At 41.7% G+C, this 15,415-nt stretch overlaps 1 protein-coding gene across 1 annotated transcript; it reads left to right on the top strand.

Annotated features, from left to right (window-relative positions):
- Positions 1-13,896: 13,896 nt before the first annotated feature.
- On the top strand, positions 13,897-14,309 carry LOC138870036 (uncharacterized). Its single transcript, XM_070147537.1, has 2 exons — positions 13,897-13,923; positions 14,007-14,309. The coding sequence occupies exons 1-2, from the start codon at positions 13,897-13,899 to the stop codon at positions 14,307-14,309; spliced, it is 330 nt and encodes a 109-aa protein (XP_070003638.1).
- The last annotated feature ends 1,106 nt before the right edge of the window (positions 14,310-15,415 follow it).

Below are 15,415 nucleotides of genomic sequence, written 5' to 3'. Positions count from 1 at the left end.
ACAACCCTACGTATATATGGTGTTCCTCCACACCCTTCCACCTCCAAAACTCCACAAAATAGTAGTAAAACACGCAGCCAATAGCAACACAAAACAGTCCATAAAACAGTCCGCTACAAGTGAATAACTCGAACTCACGGCTTCCGATCACTGTCCCGTGAGTTCTTACATGTATAGAACGAATTACCATGAATTCACAGCAGAGAAAAATGTATGAAAGATGGCAGTAACTTACCTTACTTGTTGGATAACTCAGCCCTTCCCTTGGTTCTTCAAACTCTAGGTTTTACCTTCAAATAGAACTTGAAAGAGAGGGAAAATCGATTAGGGTTTGTGTGGGATTTTTGGGGAGGAGTTGCAGGGGTTAACTTTGGTTTTGAGGGTCTGAAATATGGATGAAATAACTGAGTTCATAACCCCTTAAAAGTCCTCTCTTGGCCGACTTAGGTCTTTTAATTTTGTCCTATCATTTTGGCAAGTAGGTGATGCACCTACTTGTCATCTACCAATCTGCGCAGGCTTGCGAAAATAAGAATATCTCTATACTCCAAGATCGTATTGACAAATGGTTTAATGTGTTGGAAACTAGACTCGTAGACCTTTAATTTGGTGGGTAGATCACCCCGTAATTCCTTGTAAATTAGGACAAAAGCTTAGAAACATTTAACCCAATGTTTAAGTAAAATTATGAGCCTAAGTTGTGACAACGTTTGTCGACTTTTGTTTCATAACTCGTTTGACTTCAAGACTTATGATACGGATATTATATGATTCAAACACTTTAATACATGACCTTGAGTGTATTAAGAACCTCTAGGTTTACCTGAAAATACGAGTTACAACATCCTTGATTCGTTTAACTTCTAATACTTGTTAATCACCCTTATACACCCTTGTATCACTTAAGACCAATAGGATTAACTTCTTATCATCTCAAAGGTAATTCCTTATTGAATTTATGTTAACTAATATATGGCATGAACTAATGCATGTGGATATGGGTTGTAACACCCTTCCCCCATTAGGAACATTCGTCCTCGAATGTAAGGGTTCATGGGGAGTTTAAATCATCGTGGATTTCGGTCAAGTTTCTCCCATAAATAGAGGACAAACTTGCAAGCGGTTAACTCAACATATGGCCTTACAAGAGTATGCAAAGCATTATGGACATGTACATTATCTACATATCGCCATTTTGTATTAAGGAAGAGTATTCTCAAGTTATTGCTTACCTCATAGAGCCATTTCACTTTCCAATGTATCATGTGTTCCACCAGCATCCTTGTTATCTTCATTTTGGAATTGGTACGGGTATTTAGACTTCATCTCCTCTTCTGCTTCCCATGTTATTTCTTCCATATTCTTGTTCCTCCACAATACTTTGATGGAAGCTACATTTTTTGTTCTCAGCTTGCGAACTTGTCGATCTAATATAGCCACTGGCACTTCTTCATATGATAGGTCCTCTATAACCTGTACATCTTTGATAGGGACGACTCGAGAAGGGTCTCCAATACATTTCCTCAACATAGATACATGGAATACCGGGTGGACAAATTCCAATTCGGATGGCAATTCTAACTCATAAGCAACCTGTCCAATCCGTCGAAGAATTTTATACGGCCCGATATACCTTGGACTCAGCTTACCTTTCTTCCCAAAATGCATAATACCCTTCATTGGTGAGATCCTCAGGAAAACCCAATCACCAACCTCAAACTCTAGATCACAACGTCGGACATCAGAATAAGATTTTTGCCTGCTTTGTGCCGTCCTCAATCGCTCTTGTATCACTTTCACCTTCTCAATAGCTTGGTGAATCAAATCTGGCCCATATAATTCTGTTTCACCGACTTCGAACCATCCAACTGGTGATCTACATCTCCTCCCGTATAGTGCCTCGTATGGGGCCATTTTAATACTGGAATGGTAGCTATTATTATAGGCGAATTCTATGAGTGGAAGATGATCATCCCAATTCCCCTTAAAATCTAGAACACATGCTCGTAACATATCTTCCAGTGTCTAAATGGTATGTTCGGCCTGTCCGTTAGTCTGCGGATGAAATGCAGTGCTGAGATTCACTTGTGTGCCTAAACCCTTCTGAAAAGACCTCCAAAAGTTAGCTGTAAATTGAGCTCCTCGGTCTGATATAATAGATACCGGCACACCATGAAGCCTAACAATCTCCTTGATATACAACTTCGCATAATCTTCAGCCGTGTAAGTTGTCTTAACTGGCAGAAAATGGGCACATTTTGTAAGTCGATCAATTATCACCCAGATGGAGTCAAACTTATGATAAGAGCGAGGTAATCCAATAATGAAGTCCATATTAATCACCTCCCATTTCCAGGTCGGAATCTCTATATTCTGAAGCAATCCACCGGGTTTCTGATGTTCTATCTTTACTTGTTGACAATTGGGACACTGGGCTACAAATTCTGCAATAGACTTCTTCATGTTATCCCACCAATACTGCTCCTTGACATCATGATACATCTTTGTCGAGCCGGGATGGATGGAATATCGGGATTGATGAATCTCATTCATAATCTTCTCTCGCAACCCTGCCACATTAGGCACACATAATCGGCCCTGGTATCTCAGTGCCCCATCTCTTCCGATCTCAAAAGCCATACTTTTACACTGCTGAATGCTCTCTCTTAATCGTACTAAGATAGGATCTTCATATTGCCGTGCTTTTACCTCGGCTACCAAAGATGATTCTGATGTATTCTGTACAGTAACACCTCCGTCATCAGAGTCTAACAATCTGATTCTCATATTGGCTAGCTGATGAAGCTCTTTAGTCAACCCCCATCTACCTGCCTCAATATGTACTAAGCTTCCCATTGATTTACGGCTGAGAGCGTCTGCCACAACATTGGCTTTACCGGGATGATACAATATCTCGACGTCATAGTCTTTCAATAATTCAAGCCACCTACGCTGCCTCAAATTCAACTCTTTCTACTTGAAGATGTATTGTAAACTCTTGTGATCTGTGTAGATGTCAACATGGATGCCGTATAAGTAGTGCCGCCATATCTTCAAAGCATATATTACTGCAGCCAATTCCAAATCATGGGTTGGATAATTCTTTTCATGCTTCTTCAATTGTCTTGATGCATAAGCAATCACCTTCCCACGCTGCATCAATACGCACCCCAAACCTATACCTGAGGCATCACAATATACCACATAACCTTCTGTTCCTTCAGGAAGAGTGAGCACTGGTGCGGATGTCAATCGATTCTTTAGCTCCTGAAAACTACGTTCACAAGTGTAAGACCGCTGGAACTTGGTAGCTTTCTATGTTAACTTAGTCAATGGTGATGATATAGAGGAAAACCCTTCCACAAACCGCCTATAATATCCTGCTAGCCCTAGGAAGCTGCGGACTTCTGATGGTGTTGTAGGTCTCGGCCAATTCTTTACTGCATCGATCTTCTGAGTGTCGACACTAATACCCTCGTCAGATATCACATGGCCAAGGAACGCTACTGAGTTCAGCCAGAATTCACATTTGGAGAGCTTAGCATATAACTTACGATCCTGAAGCGTCTGTAATACTATCCGCAAGTGGCCCGCATGTTCCGCCTCCGAACGAGAATACACTAGAATGTCATCAATGAATACAATCACGAACACATCAAGATAGGGCCTGAATATAGTATTCATGAGATCCATAAAAGCTGCTGGGGCATTTGTTAGCCCGAACGACATCACCAAGAACTCAAAGTGCCCATATCTTGTCCGGAAGGCCGTCTTTGGAATATCCTTCTCCCTAACCCTCACCTGATGATACCCTGAACGTAAATCAATCTTAGAGAAATACTTGGCACCCTGGAGTTGGTCAAACAGGTCATCAATTCTTGGAAGTGGATACTTGTTCTTTATAGTAGACTTATTCAACTGTCGATAGTCGATACACATCCGTAACGACCCGTCTTTCTTCCGCACGAATAGGACTGGTGCACCCCAAGGTGAAGTGCTAGGCCTAATAAAGCCCTTATCCAGCAAGTCCTTCAACTGCACCTTCAACTCTCGCAACTCTGCCGGGGCCATTCTGTATGGAGGAATAGAGATCGGTTGAGTGTCAGGCAACACATCAATGCTAAACTCAATCTCCCTTTCAGGAGGAAGGCCTGGGAGTTCATCTGGGAAAACATCTGGGAATTCGTTGACCACAGGGATTGATTGTAAAGTAGGCGGTTTCGCCTCCGCATCCCTAACGCGAACGAGATGATAAATGTAACCTTTTGAGATCATTTTCCTTGCCTTAAGATAGGAAATAAACCTACCTTTCGGTGTAGCAATGTTCCCTTTCCATTCAATGATGGGTTCACCCGGAAATTGGAACCTAACCATCTTCGTACGACAGTCAACATTTGCATAGCATGAGGCCAACCAGTCCATTCCCATTATCACATCAAAATCAACCATTTCTAACTCAAATAAATTTGCCGAGGTTTGACGACTACAAATCATCACAGTGCAACCTCTATATACCCTTCTAGCAATCACAGAATCTCCTATCGGAGTAGATACCGCGAGGGGTTTACTTATCAATTCAGGTTCAATGCCAAACTTATTAGCCACAAAGGGTGTAACATATGATAATGTAGATCCCGGATCAATCAACGCATATACATCATAAGAAAACACAGATATAATACCTGTAACAACATCTGGAGACGACTCGAGATCCTGTCGACCTACTAGAGCATAGGTTCGATTTTGAGCACCACTCGAACTCGGCACTGCACCTCTACCCCTACCACGACCTGTCGACTGCTGAAAACCCCGTGCTGGAGGTCGAACTGATGAGGAAGAACCAGACACAGATCCAGTCGGCTGAGCCATACCATCACCTCCTCTATTAGGACAATCCCGCATCATATGGCCAGGCTGCCCGCACGAATAGCATGCATCAGAACCTCGACGACACAGTCCAAAGTGGGCCTTGCCGCACTGATCACAATGTGGTGTTGGGGGTCTCATCTGACTAGTATCCCTGTGATGTTGCGAGCCAGATGCCCGCGAACTCTGACCTGGACCAGAATAGGATCGATCATATCGAGGCCTCTGAAACTGTGGAGGAGCACTAGCTACAGGTGGCGCCGAACTCCTCGAAAACTGTGGCCTGATGCGGCCTCTGAAGTCATCAGAATACCCTGCAAATCTCGCCCTCTTATGCTGGCCCCTATCCTGCTCCCTAACTGCCCTCTGCTGGCGCTTACGATCCTCTAGGGTCTGGGCATAAGCTTGAATACGGGAAATATCCATGCCCTCCACCAAGGAGGCTGTCGTACACTCATTTATCAGATGTGGTCCCAACCCATTCACGAACATATGCACCCTATCACTCATCTCGGCCACCATATGGGGAGCATACCTTGCCAAAGAATCAAACTGCATACTGTACTCTCGCACACTCATATTACCTTGTCTAAGGTTCAAGAACTTATCAGCTCTAGCTCGTCGTATCTCAACTGGCAAGTAGTGACGAAGAAAGGCCTCAGAAAATTCCTTCCACACAGCTGGAGGAGGGTTCGGACCCCTGGATCTCTCCCAACTATCATACCAGAGAACCGCTAAATCCCGTAGCCGATAAGAAGCCAACTCTACTGCCTCTGTATCACTAACATGCATAACCCGAAGTGTACGATGAACCTGGTCAATAAAAGTCTGTGGGTCCTCCTTGGGGTCTGATCCGGTAAACACTGGAGGGTCTAAATTAATAAAATCACGAACTCTTGTACTAACTGGTTTCTCAGCAGCACCTGTATTCTGCCTCTGAGCCTGAGCAGCTACCAAGCTAGTCAATAACTGCAAAGCACTCTGCATATCCTGGTCTGGAGTGCCAGACGGAGGAACTGGAGGCGCTGGGTGCCTTCTAATATCCTCTGGAGGAGATGGAGTAGATGAGGTATGAGAGGGCATCTCACTTTGAGCCTCACTTTTGCCTGCTCTGGCTTGGGGCACCTGACTGGTACCCTCTCCCGCAGCTGTATCAAGCCGTCTACTAATTGTTTGCTTCCTAGTCGAAGGCATCGCTGAAAGAAAACAAGGTGAATATTAGAGACAAACACTTACGACTCAACTCTACGCACGATCTAGATTCAGGAAGAAGGTAACAACCCTAGATGTCATGTAGCCTCCTGATTATAAATGTGGCGCGCTACACATCCATAATCAAGACTCTACTAGACATGGCTCATAGACAATCCCTAGGACAGACTTGCTCTGATACCAAGTTTGTCACGACCCAAACTGGAGGGCCATGACTAGCACCCGACCATACTTGCCGAGCACCAACGTACATTTCATCTAACCTTCATTATTATCTTTTAGGGCTGACGAGATCAATATAAATGGTAGACCTGGATCATGGACAACCAGCAATAAAATATGACGGCATGAACATACATAGCAGGGGATGACCAGACAATCAAGAAACTACATATAAGGTATGAGCTACCACGCTACCATGAAAGACTATACAATAAATACCAGCTGACAAGGCATACCAAACTATACATGAGTCAACACTTGTCTATGAGCCTCTAAATGAACATAAGTGCTGCAACATAGCCGGAACAGGGCCCCAACATACCCATAATGTCTATAACAAAAATGCATACCTGCCTGTCTATTAGGGCCTGCAGCACGACATGCAGCATCCACAAATAAAAGGACGTCAGTACGAATAAAGTACTGAGTATGTAAGGTAGGGAACCATAAATATGAACAGTAATGTAAGCAGGGATAGAGAATATACAACCTGGAACATCTAAGTACCTCTGAGGGCTACTGACATGAAATGCATGATACATATGTATGTATACATAAACTTTTAAAACATACGCCTCTGTGGGCATCATCATCATCATATCGTACCCAGCCATAATAGGCTTGGTAAAAACGTACTCGGCCGTCATAAGGCTCGGTAGAATCGTACCCGGCCACGTGGAGCTCGGTAAAACCCAACTGATCAGTGGTTGCACAATATATGCCGTACCCGGCCGACTATAGTGTGGCTCGGTAGAGTAAAATAGATACATATATATAATGCATGCTCAACTCATGAAATCACATTCTAAACCTTTCGGAGTGACGAAAGGTCAGTATCCTCTGTACATGTTATTAGGACCAACTCTTCATTACGAACCTTATAAGAATCAGGAAGTACCAACAACATTGATAACATAAGAATAAGAGAAGCAACATTAACATCAATCATTCCATAAAAGGGAAAGCATTTTAAGTACTGCTAGCTTCTAAGAGTAGAGTATCTTGGGAAGCTCGTTCATTACATTATATACAATCGGAGTCGTGCAAAAGAAGAAAAGGGATAGCCTCACATACCTTGTATATACTGCCCCAATCACAAGCTATGCAATTTTCACAACTCCTTAGTCTACAATAAGAGAAACGATACTATCATTATCATTTAAGCGTCATAACTATTATGTATCGACCACAACCTATTTTACGTTGAAACGGACAGCACCTCCCCTATATATATGACTTCATACCATTCCAAACAATCACCAAACAGCCCAAACAACATCAATAATAAACATATTGAGCCTCCCAAAACAGTCCACGCACAACCTAATTACATCATACATACGACGACCACCGTAGTCGTGTCAAACGACCCAAAAATGTTACGAATCACTATCACCCCACAACCCTACGTATATATGGTGTTCCTCCACACCATTCCACCTCCAAAACTCCACAAAATAGTAGTAAAACACGCAGACCAATAGAAACACAAAACAGTCCATAAAACAGTCCGCTACAAGTGAATAACTCGAACTCACGGCTTCCGATCACCGTCCCGTGAGTTCTTACATGTATAGAACGAATTACCATGAATTCACAGCAGAGAAAAATGTATGAAAGATGGCAGTAACTTACCTTACTTGTTGGATAACTCAGCCCTTCCCTTGGTTCTTCAAACTCTAGGTTTTACCTTCAAATAGAACTTGAAAGAGAGGGAAAATCGATTAGGGTTTGTGTGGGATTTTTGGGGAGGAGTTGCAGGGGTTAACTTTGGTTTTGAGGGTCTGAAATATGGATGAAATAACTGAGTTCATAACCCCTTAAAAGTCCTCTCTTGGACGACTTAGGTCTTTTAATTTTGTCCTATCATTTTGGCAAGTAGGTGATGCACCTACTTGTCATCTACCAATCTGCGCAGGCTTGCAAAAATAAGAATATCTCTATACTCCGAGATCGTATTGACAAATGGTTTAAGGCGTTGGAAACTAGACTCATAGATCTTTAATTTGGTGGGTAAATCACCCTGTAATTCCTTGTAAATTAGGAGAAAAGCTTAGAAATATTTAACCTAATATTTAAGTAAAATTATGAACCTAAGTTGCAACAACGTTTGTCGACTTTTGTTTCATAACTCGTTTGACTCCAAGACTTATGATACAGATATTATATGATTCAAACACTTTATTACATTACCTTAAGTGTATTAAGAACCTCTAGGTTTACCTGAAAATACGAGTTACAACATCCTTGATTCGTTTAACTTCTAATACTTGTTAATCACCCTTATACACCGTTGTATCACTTAAGACCAATAGTATTAACTTCTTATCATCTCAAAGGTAATTCCTTCTTGAATTTATGTTGACTAATATATGGCATAAACTAACGCATGTGGATATGGGTTGTAACAGATTAGATAGTAATCAGTATTTTATATGCAAATGGTACCCTAGTAAGGATAAGAGAGCGAAATGTAAACTATGCTATCTAGAAGGATGTATTTTATGTATAGAAAAGGAATTTGAAACAAAAATAAATAAAGAATAAAAATACCAAAAGATAAATGATTCTACTCTGGATTTGAGAATAATAACATTGGAAACCAGAATAAATGAATCAGAAAAAAGAATACAAAAAATTGAAAAGGGAAAACAGAAATTAGAAGACAACAGAGAAAATATAACAGAACTAGATGAAGAATTAATGTGTATAGAAAACTATGACACACTGATATGTAATGAGGATAAAATATTAAGTACAATAAATTTTTTAGCAAGAATCAAAATAGAAGATTACGAAATAGAAATGTCAGCTTTAGTAGATTCCGGATGTACAAGATGTATAATAAACAAAAAGATAGTTCCACCAAATTTAATCAAAACCTTAGATAAGCCAGTTGCGGCCATGCAGATGGATGGATCCCACAATATATACAACATTATGTAGATAAATCACAGATTAGATTTATAAATACATGCTTAGATTTGTATAACCTATCTACAAGGTAGATAAAATCTGGGTGAGAGACTTAAATATAAATGTAGACTTTGTATTAGGATTAAGTTTCATAGTACATAACAATGGTAGCTATTTACTCAGCAGAGATGGAGTAATATTTTTTAAAAATATTACACATACACTAGTACAAACAATAGAAACTGCAACCAGGATAAGGACACGATTGAACGCAAACCAGAAAATCCCGCTAGAAAATCAGAAAGAATGTTGTAAAGAATGTATAGATAAAAATACATGTTGTAATATAAAGAAGAATCTAAAACTTTAATATTAGAAGAAAATGAATACAAAGTTATATTAGAAATAGACTATATTTTAATAGACATCGAAACAGAATTATATAATTTTAAAACAGAAATACAAAAAATAGGAATAATAAAAAATGAAAAGGATCTAGATAATATAATAAAAATATTAGATGAATGTCACAACCCCAAAACTGATCCGATCACGATGGCGCCTATCGTGAAGCTAGGCCAGCCAACTCATTTTCAAAACAACCTGCATTTCATTTAAAACCTTAAGTAAAACCATTTTTCAACTGAAATCCAATAAAGATATAAAGTTAAAATCAAACAAAGTGGAAAAATACAAGCCCGACCTCGGGTGTCATTAAGTCATGAGCAACACTACAATAGTTATGAAGAAAAGACAAGACCAAAACAGTTTGGAAATAATAACAAGTAGTTATAGGAAGATAGAAGAGGAGAAAGGAGGAACTGTGAATTACCAAGAAGCTACCTCGCTATCTTCATGAAGTCCGCGATTGAAATAGTCAACAGCCGCTACCGTGCCCAGAAATACCTGGATCTACACACAAGGTGCAGGGGGTAATGTGAGTATACCAAATCAGTAAGTAACAAGTCCAAACTATGGAACCAAACCTTAATAGGTAATGAAATTAATGTAACGACCTGACCGGTCGTTTCATGAGTTACCGCTCTCTTTCTCCCATTTCTTCTTCTTATTGTCTTATTCAGTTGTATTATGTGTTATTGGGTTGATTGGCTCAGGTTCAAAGAGGTTTCGGTAAGGTTTGAAACACTTAGTCTCTTTTGAGTAAGCTTAAGTTGGAAAAGTCACCCGAATGTTGACTTATGTGAAAAAGGGTTCAGATGTGCATTATGATGGTTCAGATAGCTTCGGGAGGTGATTTAGGACTTAGGATCATGATCGGAATATGTTTTGGAGGTTCGGAGTAGATTTAGGCTTGAATTGGCAAAATTGGAATTTTGACGTTTTCCGGTTGATAGGTGAGATTTTGATATAGGGGTCGTAATGGAATTTAGGAAGTTGGGCTAGGTCCGTGGTGTCAATTGTGACGTGTGTGCATTTCAGTTCATTCGGACGAGGTTTGGTAGACTTTTTGATCGAAAGCGAAATTTGGAAGTTTTTGGAATTCTTAGGCTTGCATCCGATGTAAATTTGGTGTTTTGTTGTTGTTTTTAGCGTTCCGAAGGTTGGAATAAGTGTGAATGAGGTTATGGGATATGTTTTCATGTTTGGTTGAGGTCTCGAGGGCCTCGGGTGAGTTTCGAGTTGTTGAACGGATCATTTCATGTTGGAAAAAGTTGCAGAAAATTGTTGTTGGTGTTGCAGGTATTTGGCCTTCGCGTTCGGGAGAGGGCCCTCACATTTGTGAAGGGTTAGGATGTGAGGCATGGGTGTTGGTCTTCGCGTTTGCGATGAGGGTCCCGCATTCGCGAAGGGCTGGGTCTATGTTCAACGCGTTCGCGGTGATGATGTCGCGTTCGCGAAGGTTTGATTTGCTGAGGCATCACGTTCGCGAGGGGGTCGTCGCGTTCGTGTAAGAGGATTTTTGGTCAACGGTATTTTTGTGCTTCACGAACGCGAGGCTTTGACCGCATTCGCGAAGAAGGATTTCAAATCGCTGGGCAGAATGTTTAAAAGGCCATTTTTCGCTATTTTTGGCCTACGTTCACCATTTTTGACTCGGTTTTGGAGCTTTTTGAGGGAGATTGAAGAGGGAATCAAAGAGAAATTCTTGGAGGTAAGAATTATGGACTTAATACTCTATCCAATTGTGATTTATACCTAATTAAACATGAAATTTGGTGGATTTGAAGCCTAAAATTTGGAAGTTAGGGCTTGGAAATTGGAGACCTTAATCTAAGGATTTGATGGGTCATGTGTGGTCAGATTTTTGTATTATTGGTATGTATGAACTTGTGAGAGTGTAAGGATTCTAGTTTTGTGATTTTTATTGGAATCTGAGGTGTGGGCCTGGGGGTCGGGTTTTTACCAATTTCGGGATTTTTATGCAATTTGATTATTTTCAAGTGGGCTTTATTCCCTTAGCATATTTTGATGGTTATATACTGATTTTGGTTAGATTCGGGGCATTTGGAGTCCGAATCAAGAGGAAAAGGCTTCACGGGCTAGGATTTGGCTTGGCTTGAGGTAAATAACGCTTCCAAACTTGGTTCTATGGATTCGAAACCCTGAACTGTGTGTTCTATGATTACTATCGAGGTGACACAATGCCAAGTGACGGGCGTGTGGGCGTACACCATGAGAAATGTGGCTTAGATCATTCCATGGCACCTCTTAGTGACACTTTTATGTTGATATTGTGTTGTAACTATGTGATTAAGTTGATAAGCTTCAAACCATGCTAAATAACATGTTAAGGCTTTACGCCAATATTGTTGAGACCTGAGAGGTCGTTTCTTGATGTCATGCCATTAGCTTCATTTATAATCTATACTCAGTCATGTTCCTACATAGTATATCATGCCTTAGTCTCGATTATTGCTACTTGACATATCATATCATTGTTCGGGCTTGTATCATGACATTTTAGCCCATGTGTGTGAAACTGGAGTGTATTGACTGAGTGAGGCCGAGAGCCTGATATTGACTGACAGTATGGGATCGAGCTACACGCCGCAGTGAGATATTGATCATGCCTTCGCTGGCATTGATATAGCGTTTGGTCTGAGAGAAGCCCCTCCGGAGTCTTTACACCCCCAGTGAGCGCTGTAGTTGATGATATTGAGGGATGGATCTTCACTGGATGTGGATCTTGTCCGAAGTATTGGTATGTAGATGGATCTTCTCCATGAGGCTGTATTAGCCTGTTTTCCTCGGTACTGGGTGACTTATAGTCTATGATGCACGTACATTCTGGGATGGATCTTCCCTGGGCCGAGTGGGCCGTATACAGTACCGAGTGGTTGAGCATTGTGAGTGGAGGTATCATACGTGACATTGATCATGCTATCTATGCATTGGTACTTAGATTTTTCTGAGCTTTATACTCTGTATTGTTCATACTGTGTTTGGTTATTTCTGAGAAAATACATGAACTGTAAGCATGTCTACTTTTCTGTACAATTATCTGTTGCAACCCGTATGGGGTTTGGTTCGTCACTACTACCAGTCTATAGTTTGGAGTTGTTACTTACTGAGTTGGTGTACTCACGTTACCCCCTGCACCCCTGTGTGCAGATCCAGGTATCTCGGGGCACGATAGCGGTTGCTGATCTTGCCAGTAGAGGACTTTCCATGGAGATTGCGAGGTAGCTGCTTGGCGATCGCAGTTCCGCCTTCTCCTTCCTTATCTTCCTTATAGTACTTTATTCAGACATTCTCAAACTATGTAGTCTTTTATATTTCAGACAGTTTTAGTATATTGCTCATGACTTAGTGACACCCGAGGTCGAGATTATGTATTTCTTTCCGCTGGATTTGAGTTCTATTTTTATCATAATGGATTTCTGTTTAAAAATATGATTTTTCTTAAGTCTTAAATTGGAAAACTGAGTGAATGGGTAATATTTGGTTGGCATAACATGATAGGCGCCATCACGACGTGGTTAGATTTTGGGTCGTGATAATTAAACTGTACAGTAAAGTAGACATGCTTGCATTTCAAGTAAAACTCAACAGTAAAAAAATACAGTCTAAATAGTACGGAGTATAAAGCTCAGGAAATCTCTATGTACCAATGCACAGATGGCATGATCAATGTTCCCTGGACCTCCTCTCACAAGTGCTCAACCACTCGATACTGTATATGGCCATCCGGACTAGGGAAGATCCATCCCATAATATATACACATTATTGACTGCAGTCAACCGTTATTTATAGGAGGGGATTTCAACGGGCATATCGGTACGTCTGCCAATAGTTATGGTAAGGTTCATGGCGGTTGTGGCTTTAGGGTTAGGAAAGGAGGTGGAAGTTCTTTATTGGATTTTGCTAAGGTTTTTGAGTTGGTGATTGCGAACTCTATGTTATCGAAGAGAGAGCAGCATTTGGTTACTTTTCAGAGTACGGGAGCTAAGACTCGGATCGATTATCTACTCCTAAGAAAGTATGATAGAGGGTTGTTCAAGGATTGCAAAGTTATCCCGAGTGAGTCACTCGCGACCAAACATCTGCTCTTGGTGGTGGACGTCAGCATCTCGATAAGGAGGAAGAGGAGGGTGGTTCAGGGTAGTCTGAGGATTAGGTGGGGTGCCTTGACGAAGGAGAAAGCTCACGAGCTGGGGAGGAGGCTATTGGCTATGGGGGCCTGGATAAGTAGTGGGGAAGCTAGAGATAGGTGGAAGATGACGATGAATAGTATTAGGAAGGAGGCAAAGAGGTACTAGGGATCTCAAAGGGTTACTCGGGCGGGCACAAGGGTGACTGGTGGTAGAATGCTGAGGTCCAAGGTAAGGTGGAGGAAAAGAAAGCAGCGTACCGATGGCTAGTAGAGAGTACGGACGAGGAGGAGAGGCAGAGGGACAGAGTAAGTTATACTGAAGCTAAGAAGGTGGCAAAGTTAGTGGTCGCGGAAGCGAAGAATGCAGCATTTGGTCGCATATACGAAGAATTGGGGGAAAAAGGCGGAGATAAGAAGTTCTTCCGGCTGGACAAGGCGAGGGAGAAGACGACTCGGGATCTAGACCAAGTGAGGCGCATCAGGGACGAGGAAGGCCAAGTGTTAATAGAGGACGCACAGATTAAGCGGAGGTGGTAGACGTACTTCCATAAGCTACTAAATGATGAAGGGGAGAGAGACATTGTGCTAGGGGAATTGTAGCATCCGAGTGTCACCGAGATTTTAGCTATTGTAGGCGCATTAGAGTCGAGGAGGTTGTCGAGGCTATGCGTAAGAAGAGAAGGGGTAGAGCAACAGGGCCAGATGAAATTCTAGTAGAATTTTGGAAGTATGTGGGTAGAGCAGGATTGGAGTGGCTAACTAGGCTGTTTAATGTTATTTTCAAGATGAAGGAGATGCCAGAGGAATGTAGGTGGAGTACGATGATTTCGCTATACAAGAACAAAGGCGATATCCAAAACTATTACAACTATAGGGGCATCAAGCTATTGAGTCATACCATGAAAGTGTGGGAGAGGGTAGTGGAAGCGAGGGTGAGGAGGCTAGTATCGATATCCGAGAAGCAGTTTGGGTTCATGCCTGGTCGTTCCACTACGGAAGTGATCCATCTTATTCGGAGGTTGGTGGAACTATACAGGGATAGGAGGAGGGATTTTCACATGGTGTTTATTGACCTAGAGAAAGCTTATGATAAGGTACCTAGGGAAGTTCTTTGGAGATGCCTGGAAGTGAAAGGTGTTCCAGTGGCTTATATTAAGGTAATTAAGGATATGTATGATGGATCTAAGACTCGGGTTAGGACAGTGAGGGCTACTCGGAGCATTTTTCGATTGTTATGGGGCTACACCAAGGATCTGCTATCAGCACGTTCTTATTTGCCCTGATGATGGACGCACTGACACACCATATCCAAGGGGAGGTGCCATGGTGTATGTTATTCGCTGATGATATAGTACTTATTGATGAGATGCGAGGCGGTTTTAATGAGAGGTTGAAGGTTTGGAGACGAACCCTTGAGTCTAAAGGTTTCAAGCTGAGCAGTACTAACAGTGAATACATGGATTTCAAGTTCAGCAGTGTGCCGGGTGAAGCGGACGTGGATGTGAGGCTTGACTCACAAGTCATCCCCAAGAAAGGGATATTCAAGTACATGAGGTCGACTATACAGGGGGTGGGGATATTGACGAGGATGTCATGCATCGTGTAGGATTGGGGTGAATGAAATGGAGTTTCGCATCTGGTGT

This window comes from Nicotiana sylvestris, chromosome 1 (genome assembly GCF_000393655.2).
Source record: "Nicotiana sylvestris chromosome 1, ASM39365v2, whole genome shotgun sequence".
NCBI classification, from domain to species: Eukaryota; Viridiplantae; Streptophyta; class Magnoliopsida; order Solanales; family Solanaceae; genus Nicotiana; species Nicotiana sylvestris.
The sequence above is the reverse complement of the archived record's forward strand: the minus strand, read 5'-3'. Positions and strand labels throughout refer to the sequence as shown.

Bases quoted from the DNA above. Each gene is read 5' to 3' on its own strand.
- LOC138870036 (XM_070147537.1), top strand. From the start codon at position 13,897: ATGACGATGAATAGTATTAGGAAGGAG. The intron at 13,924-14,006 runs GCAAAGAGGTAC...GTCCAAGGTAAG, and splicing joins TGAATAGTATTAGGAAGGAG to GTGGAGGAAAAGAAAGCAGC.